Source organism: Petromyzon marinus, chromosome 11 (assembly GCF_048934315.1).
Source record: "Petromyzon marinus isolate PM22_M1 ecotype Great Lakes invasive population chromosome 11, UKy_Petmar_22M1.pri1.0, whole genome shotgun sequence".
Classification (NCBI taxonomy): domain Eukaryota; kingdom Metazoa; phylum Chordata; class Hyperoartia; order Petromyzontiformes; family Petromyzontidae; genus Petromyzon; species Petromyzon marinus.
In genome coordinates, this window is record NC_133677.1 from 1,010,568 (window position 1) to 1,019,931 (window position 9,364).

The 9,364-nt window shown below is 48.5% G+C and overlaps 1 protein-coding gene across 1 annotated transcript; it reads left to right on the forward strand.

Moving 5' to 3' along the window:
- The first annotated feature begins 155 nt into the window (after positions 1-155).
- On the forward strand, positions 156-8,305 carry SLBP (stem-loop histone mRNA binding protein). Its single transcript, XM_032952480.2, has 7 exons — positions 156-325; positions 657-842; positions 2,345-2,449; positions 3,767-3,889; positions 5,740-5,874; positions 6,128-6,283; positions 6,645-8,305. The coding sequence occupies exons 1-7, from the start codon at positions 282-284 to the stop codon at positions 6,682-6,684; spliced, it is 789 nt and encodes a 262-aa protein (XP_032808371.1). The 5' UTR covers positions 156-281; the 3' UTR covers positions 6,685-8,305.
- Positions 8,306-9,364: the final 1,059 nt, after the last annotated feature.

Below are 9,364 nucleotides of genomic sequence, written 5' to 3' on the forward strand. Positions count from 1 at the left end.
TAATTCAAAGTTAGAAACACCGCCACGTGCCGACTCAACTGAACGTTGGTTGCATCCTAATATTAACGGTTAACGTTGATGACGGAAACAACGACTTTCGGTGCGTGGTGGGTCCCCACGAGCGAGTGGTAGAGCCCGATTTTCTGTTTCCCCTCCCGCCCACCCCCTCGTATTGAGGTCCGAGTGGTAGAGTCCGAGCCAGGTTTGGCGGGAACTAAAGACGCGGGCTCCTCCGACAGCAGGTTCCGACATCAGATTCCCACCAAGAAGAAGAAGAAGCGATGGGCTCCAGCGACTCGCCACCTCCAGAGCGGCAGCATGCTTGGTGAGCGGAGCGGATAGGCGAGAGAGATAGGAGGTGGGCACGGGGGTCAGATGGATCCAGGGGGACTGGGCACGAGGGGACGGGAAGAGAGGGGTTAAGATGTCGGGGGTTTAGCAAAGCGGGATCGTGAACCAGGGAGAGCAGGGGACCAATAATTGAACGAGGTTCAATTAAATTTTGATTTAAAGCTTTCGTGACTGCAGGGATTCATATTATTTTATTGTTTCCCTTCTACGTGACTTTACCGAAAGAACCAAGAATGAGGTTCAATTAATCGAGGGGATAGAGGGAAGCAGCATCCTCAGACCCCGCTTGTGTGTGAGCGACGCAGGTTGGTCGACGACGGGACGACTCGGGACCCCCGAGATGCGCGGGACGCCCAATTTGCGCAGGGGGACCCTGTTAAGAAGCGGGACGCTGTCGAGACGCGGGACCCGGACCTCGCCCTCAGGAGCCCCGTACGCCCCGAGCGGGGGACCCGCGACAACTCCAGGCGCAGCAGCCGCGACTCACACGGGTAAGGGCGGCGGGGGGGGGTGTGCGAGAAGGGGGACCCTCATCGTTGTGCGTAGTCAGTATTATACACGGTACAGTATTAATGTGGGGAGCGGCGGTGCAGTGGTTAACGCGCTACGCTACGAGCGAATCTCAACCGGGCCTGGGCCTTCTTCTCCCCTAGGTCGATGTGTAAAACATCGGCACTGGGGACGCAAAGGCGGCTTGGTGTGGCTGGCTCCCACCTCACCTCCCACTTGTTATAAAGAGGCAACACAAACACTTCAATACTGCAGTAGTTAATAGTAAAAATAGCAGTCATCAAAAGCGCCCTGCCGCCAAAGCGTCGCGATGACGTCACCGCGTTTACACGAGTGACGTCACGGCCCGCGCGGTAATGACGCGGCACTATGTTGAAGTTTGACAGCCCTGGAAAATAGCAGGCGAAATAAGATTCTAACTGGTATCATGATACGTAATTATTTTTTTTGGGTCAGATCGCTTAAGTAAAATGTGTGTCGTACACCCTCCGCCACCCGATACAGCCGATACATTTGTGTATTGGCAATACAGATTACGTCACACACCTGACGTTTTGGTTTAGTCATGTTTGTTTGTTGTAGTACAGAGTTAGCCTGATAACTTTACTCTACATTGTCTTATGGTTGTTATTGTTTGACTTGCATACCACTGGGATTGTTGCACACAGCGTTGAAATGCGGTGTTTTTTCTGGAAGACTTTGCTGTTTTTTTCTGTTGCGTGTAGTCACTTTAAGGTGTTTTCTTGTTCATGTTTTTGTTTTGTTGCGGTTGCACCCGATTCAAGAGCCGCATGGCTCACAGGGTTATACCTAATAAATCAAACTGAAAACTGAAACAAACTAATCGGTAATGTTGGAGAGCATTCAGCACAACATTCAACAATTGGGTACTCAAACAATTTGGTAATTAATAACTGAATCACGACAACCAACGTTAACTATGGTCAATTAAATGAGGAAGTTAAATAAAGCTGCCAAGTAGAGTTTAAATTTGAGGAAATTGATGAAAATAATTTCTGTGGGAACGCAACTGGGTACGGTTTAATGATATCACCCCCTACTGTTAAAATCGCAGAGTGTTAGTGAAACACGTATTTCGGGATGCCCATGTACTTAAAAATATTACAAATACAAAATGTGCAAAATTATAATTGTTACAATACACGCATTGAATCGATGGTTAATCCGATCATTTTCTTAAAATGCTGCCAAATAAACATCCCAATGGTATTCATAATTTCTATAAATTATATTCTCATGGATTTATGATAATGAAACGAACACAACTCTACAACCGACGTGAAAACAAATGGGAAACGCCAAAACGAACCCAATCAATAATCAATACGTATCGCTGGTGGGAATCTTGACAAATAGCCGTGTCACAGGAGGGCGAACCGTTCCGTGCCACGGGGACCCTATGGGGATCATACAGGGATCTCGGAGGGGTCTTACATGGGGTCTGCATGCTGTTCTCCACCAGACGGAGACCCGAGCACCCATCTCAGAGTCGTGGCTCGCGACTCGAGCGGAGACGATTTCCCGAGGACGATGAGACGCAGACACGGAGACACAAGCCTCCGTCACGGTACAGGGGGGTGGAAGACGAGGCGTGACGCGGTTGGCTGAGAGCCACAACTATACCTGCTACATCTGTCAGGACTCTCCCTGCCGCTGCCACAACTATATCTTCCACGACTATAACTGCCATACCAAAACTGTACATCCTACACTTGCCAAAACTATACTTGCCACACTCACACCTGCTATGAGGTGTTACAAGTTGCGTTTGAGTATGGTGTGTGTGCGTGCAGTGTACACGGTGTGTAGAGTTTGCATGGCCTGGTGCCTCAGCGGTAGAGTAAGCGGCTTACAATTGTAAGGCTGCATGTTCAAATCCTGTTTGGGGGTTGACTCAGCCCATCATCATCCCTCCATCTGGGGTGGATACAATAGTAACACTTTGTGAGGAAGTCAACACGGATATAAATAGACCCACCCCTGTCATAGGAATGTGGTGATTTCCACCAGCGGTTCTGCAGGGCTGAATACAGATGAGCATCAATGCCTCAGTGCTCATTCATCTTTTTTTATTGTGTACATAGTTTGTGCACACGCTGTGTATACACAGTATGTGTAATGTACACCGTGTGTACATTCCCATCAAATCATTAGTACATTTGCTATTGACGTTATCATTCTTACAGCACAAGGCTGTCATCACGAAGGAAGACGCCGATTTGTTTCACACTGCAGTAGTTTCACAGGAGCGGGCGATGTTGCTAAGTGTAATCCCAATTGAGCATCCTGCAGGTAAATTTCGACCGTGATACTCGCACAAAATCTCCTATTCTTTTCAAAAGCCATCACAGGATCTTTAGCGTCCACTGAAGGAGACTGCGTCGAGTATTTTATGGTTCAATACGCACCACAGTATTAACAGGGGGGAAGTGCTAAACTCTGCAGCAAGCGGGGAACACGCTACCGCTGGGCCATGTCTCTTACCCAAGAGTATACCGTACATGCTGTGTTTGTGTGCATGTTGCATGTGGTGTACCTGGTGCAGTGTGTTTATGGTGTAGTATGGCGGTTAGTGCGCTTTGCTACGAACCCAGCCACCCGAGTTCCATTCCCACTCACGGCCAACATCAGTGATGATTATCTGAACCGGTCTTAGGCCTCCTGTAGGTCTACTCAAATGAGTATCCGGTATGGTATGTAAAATCACCGCCACTGGAGAAACAAAGGCGGCCGGGCGTGGTGCTGGCCACCCACCCCCTCGTGTGCCGTTCCGGCCTTCATAGGTGCTTACTAACAGCACTTACTCCAACAGTGTGTTAAGGATATATGGGGAATCTTTGTCTTTTCATGGTGTACATATGATATTTGTGTGCCCCGTGTGTAGCTGCGCTGGCTCTGCACCGACAATCTCCTCGTGTAAGCGTTCCTGCTCTGGCTTGAATGACTGGGCCTCCGCTGTGGAGGACGATGAGGACAGACGCTCACAGATCCAGGGAGAGATGAAGAGGTGCCCACCTCATCTGTCCATCCCTCCAGCTCGCAAATCACTACCAGCACCAGCAGTTTGCTTGTATCCGCGTGTTTTAAGCTTACATATGGTGTCCGTGGTGTCATACCTACTATAATCACCCAGGAATGTCTGTCCTTAATGCTCGTGACGTCACTCCACATCGACCAGCCCCCCTCATTAATAATCATGAACAGGTGACATCAATCCACATGGAGCACCCTCCCCCCTCATTAATAATCATGAGCATGTGACGTCACTCCACATGGAGCATCCCTCCCCCTTATCAATAATCACTAGCTTTTTTGCCCGTCCAAAGATGGGTGTATATTGCAGTAAATATGAAATATTCAATAGAAAAATTGTTCAGATCATGATTATAAATGACGGGGGGATTGCCCTATGTGGAGTGACGTTATCCGCTAATGGTTATTGTGGAGGGGTGCGGCTTGTGGAGTGACGTCACCGCTAATGATTATTAATGAGGGGAAGGGTGCGGCATGTGGAGTGCGCGACCTTGTGCGTTAGTGCAAATTTCCACGCGGGCATGCATATTAATGAAGGGGGGGAGCCTCTTTTGCAGTGACGTCACGCACGGATGTAGCACTACTGCGTAGATTTATTTTTTACCGTCACTTTCTCTAAAGAAACGTCATTTGAAGCGACTTTGCGTAATAAATTATTAAATTCAGCTCGACCTTCCTCTGCGTTGGTGTAAAAATCCACTCACTCATGAATATTAATGAGGGAGGTGGGCCTCGTGGAGTGACGTCACACGGGGGGTGGACCTCATGTGGAGTGACGTTACGCACAGGATGGACAGACATTTCTGGGTGATTATAGGTAATGAGCAGGTGACGTCACTCCACATCGAACAGCCCCCCCCATTAATAATCATTATAAGGTGACGTCCTCCAAATGGACACCCCCCCCCATTCATAATAATTAGCGGCTGACGTCACTCCACGTGGGGAGTCGAGGAGCCTCCTCCCCCCTCGGCATCAACTTACAACCCTCACTACAAAGGCAGAACCCTCGTGTCACGCGATCTCCGTAACGCTGTTGAGACATCAAAGTAAAAAGGACGTCATGATGAACAAGGGATTATAGGTCTGTCATCGCGCCCTTACAAAATGTACACGGATTAGTGCAATGAATATCACGTCGTGGTCTGCTTTTCGCTTGCAAGTTTCAGATTTCCTGCCATACACCCGTCCTTGGACGGGGAAAAGGCTAGTTGGCTATATGTGTGCATGCATGTGTGCTTGTGTTGGTGTTATGTTTTGTTTGTCTGGGTGTGTAATTGCATCTAAATGTGTGCGTCACATCAGTTACGTCTGCATATGTCCTTGTGTCGCGTGTCAATGACGTGTATCTGCGTGTATGTCTGTATGTATGTGTATCTGGTGTACCTGTGTCCACACCTGTGGGTGAGATTGCGTCTGCGTGTCCTTTTGGTCATGTCTGCACGCTTATGCATGCACATGCGTCTATATAATTTGCGTGCATGTGTTTGTGTGTATTTGTAGTGCCCCTATCCACGCGCGTGCATGTGTGCGTGCGTGGAGTAGTAGTGAAGTGCTTAGTACTGCATTACGAATCTGGCGACCAAATTTCGAGGCCTGCTTACGGCCAACATCAGTGATGAATTTATGAATTGGTCCTAGGCCTCATTTATGTCGACCCTTTCTTAAATGAGTACGTGGTGAAATGTGTACACAGCAGCATTAGGGAGACAAAGGCAGCCAGGCGTGGTGCTGGGCACCCACACCCTGATAGTTCCATACCAGTCTTAATAGGTACTCGTTAACAGCTCTTGCCCGATGGGATCTTTGTCTCTGCGTGTGCAGGGTTAATGCAGAAGCACTGTTCAGCAAGGCCAGTGACATGGAGACGGACGAGGAGGTGCTCGTGCGGCGCCAGAAGCAGATCGACTACGGCAAAAACACGCTGGCGTACGAGAACTACGTGGAGGAGGTGCCGCGGTGGGTCCCGCACCAGGCCACACCACTGCTGCTGGGCTCCACCGGCACTCGACATGCACTGCCTCCACACCAGCTTGGGCCATTGTCGTCACTTTCACTTTAGATACATGAAAAATACGGCTCGTGGTCGCACAAGGCTTGCCATTTATAAACCGATAATGGGTTTAATAATCAAATGCTTGAATAATTAGGTCGCTCAGCTCTAATTGGAATGAGCCCTCCGCATTCTCCTCTTCCCTCCCATCACCGACAGGCACCTGCGTGAGCCGGGCAAACACCCACGCACGCCCAACAAGTTCAAGAAGTACAGCCGACGCTCCTGGGACCAGCAGATCCGGCTGTGGCGCCGGGCACTGCATGCCTGGGACCCCGAGTCCACGGAGGGCGCCGACGACTCCCTGCAGCCCATGTGAGCACCATGGCAGTGGTGGCAGTGTGGCAAGATCACGATGGCGGTGGTGGCAAAGCGCAACCGCCAGTTTCAGTTGGTGTTTGACCCCTGTAGACTTCTGTTCAGGTCCAGGCTCGGGACTTTTTTTTCCTCTGCCAATGATTCACTGCAACTTTCTGTATAGATTAAATATGCCCATTGTTTATTAGCACGTGATATAGCATCGAGATGCTATATCAATGCACATCGTATTGTATTGACTCACATTGAGCCCCATAGGGTTACACAAGACCTATGGCTGCCTCTTTCTCTCTGCACAGCATCTTGAGATGCAGCCACATGCAGGCACTATATGAATGCACGTTTTATTGTGTTGCAGAGCTGAGCTGGCGCTGCAGGATGGCTTGGACGATCTGTGATACGACGGTGGCGGTGGCGCTTGGTGGTAACTGCCGCAAGAGTTGCCGGAGTTTGCTCATTTGCTACACGGTGGTGCGGGGATCCAGCGACCCTTACACACGTCAATCTTGGCACACACATGTGGACTCACAGTGACGATTAGCAGGGTAGGCAGTACACACACACAGGCACACACATACTGGTGGCGTTCCAGTGTGCAGGAGGTGCAACTGCTTTGGTGCCAATAGCCTGGAGTGTCCTAGGCGCTGGGGTACAGTGTGGTGAAACTGGACAGGGGGGGGCCCATTTCATTTGCACGAGGGCCATGCCAACTGCGCTATGCCAATGTATTGCATAGAGACCCATAGACTTACATGGATTTCCATAGCATTACATGGAGACGCAAACTAACAGCGATTTCATTGACCTACATGCACTTAAATAGACCCATAGACCAACATGTACTTACATCGGTGATATAGCTATTAAGTGTGCAGGTTGTGTAGCTGCATTGCTGAATGAGTCCACGGACAGGAGGGGGGGCAGGTCCTGGGCTATGAAGAGGGGGTAATGTGATAGGGACCCAACCCCCCTCTGACCTATCGTTTGCCCGGTTTCCACGAGCAACAGAACCAGATTGTGAACTCGAGTTGCCGCCCCAGCCAGCGTCACGTGTTGCCATTATCTTTACGCTACTTGAAATGGCAGAATATTTTGTCTGCGGCCTGAATTTCCAAGGTGGGTGTTGATTTCGTGGGCTGGCCTAGAATTCCCTGCGTTTGATTTCGCTCAGAGATCAGTGAAGTTGCCAAACACGTTACAATAAATAATGTAGGGTGACAGGACCATTCAATTGTACATTTAACGATTTAAGTAAATTTTGTTAGCAACCCAATCTTGACCTTTGTTGCGCACATTTCTGGGACAGGTGATCTTGCAAGAAAATTGAAGTAACTGCAGATTGCGGAATCCCCAATTTAACCAATTCGAGTTACCCTTGAACTCGAGTTCTGGGTGAGAAAAAAGGCCAACCCAAGTTGGTGGGCCTACAGAAACCTGATGTTTGCTGGACACAAGCCTCAAAGTCGAAATGTTTTCCTGGCCAAATGAGTATTGAAGTGGTGCTCGTCTCTCCTGTTTATAGCTCTGAAACATTGGTGGAAAATCTGTATTCCTTACCCGGGAAATCCCCGTTAACTTCCCCACAACATGATATAAATTGATTGTGAGACGCTTACTCGACTACTGAGCCACCTGGCCTGATACCAGGACTTGAGGTCACGTGCATACATACACACGCGCGCGCGAGAGCCCACAGTGAAAAGAGTAAGTGGACCCCGTCACTCAGAGTTCCCTGTCCTCTGCCAGTTCTATTCGCGTGGCCCCCATGACCTCTGTGCCGACGTGGGTGGGCCTCCTGCCATGTTCACTGGATCCCTGCCATGGACATTCCCCTCCCCACCACTTGCCACGTTTGTTTTCCACTTGCCTCGTGTCTCAGGCAGCCGGCATCGACACAATCCCTCGCCGTTTAACATTCGGATGTTTTTAATGTTGCGTGAGTGTCGTGGACGTGTGCGCACGTGACGGCTGCCTGGCGTCACTGCCAAATTGTTTGAAATAAAAAAAGTTTCAAAAGTCTTGCACTTTCACTCGCTCTCTGATTCCTGTGCTTGGGCCCCTCTCTGCGATCGAGGGAATTCCATAAATACAGGACTTTAAAAAAGACTGCTATCGCATTATTTTTGTTATAGAAAAGGGGGGGGGGGGGTACACGATAACTGATAAGATGGTCCAATATGAACGACATTTCACTACAGTTCTTTTGCTATTAGATGGACGTACCCTGCAGAAAACTGGCCACATTGATCAAAGTATTGCCCAACACTTGAAAATGAAAAATAAATGCTAAAAGAATTCCCTCGACCAAGGCCATGGTGTAACATCATCTTGCAATGTCATGCGCTCGGCTGCTGGATAACGCAATTAGCTTGAGACGTCATTGTGAGTCGCGGCCCGTGCCAAAATTAATTTCAAGCTTCAAAAATAAGTAATATTTAATTTTTTTTAAAACACGCTTTGATGAAATGTACCGTACTAGTAATGGAAGAACTCCACGACTCCAGGAAGTGGCCCCGAAGCTTGCCATAACGTAAGGGGCCGTGGTGATTTACAGCAAACGTCAGTTGACCGTGGACAATTTGACCCAAGCCGAAACATAACAAAAAATGTTTAAAAATATATTGCTTATTTTTAATGATAGAATATAGTATTGTCATCAGTATGACATAAGTATACCAAGTTTGCAGTCGATACCACATTGGGAAGTGGGTAAAAATTGAGTTACAAGATTTGAGGATACAACAACAGACTGAGTTAATAAAAAGCGTGTAATAAAATAAAAACACTTTAATAATGTCATTACACTTTAATAATGTCATTATGGTCACACCTACATTTACGTTGTAACGCTTCAATCTGACACGCCTGACCGTGACGTGTGGAGTGAAACAAGCTGTTTGAGAGTTTTCATTCATTAAAGTTTGCCGATACCCGAGTCTCAATACATTGGGATGTTTGTCCAATTCCACGACATTGGGAACAACACCACAGTTTAAGATAAGCAGGTCGTGCGCGGTGCGGTAAAGTGTGGGTGGTCCCACCTACCACACGTCTGGCCAACGTGGAAGAGTAGACCAA

What these genes read in the sequence shown, in the direction of transcription:
- SLBP (XM_032952480.2), top strand. Translation starts at nt 282, where the DNA reads ATGGGCTCCAGCGACTCGCCACCTCCAGAGCGGCAGCATGCTTG. An exon ending in AGACACAAGCCTCCGTCACG is followed by an intron (nt 2,450 to 3,766) that starts GTACAGGGGGGT and finishes CCCCGTGTGTAG; the next exon opens with CTGCGCTGGCTCTGCACCGA. An exon ending in TACGTGGAGGAGGTGCCGCG is followed by an intron (nt 5,875 to 6,127) that starts GTGGGTCCCGCA and finishes CATCACCGACAG; the next exon opens with GCACCTGCGTGAGCCGGGCA.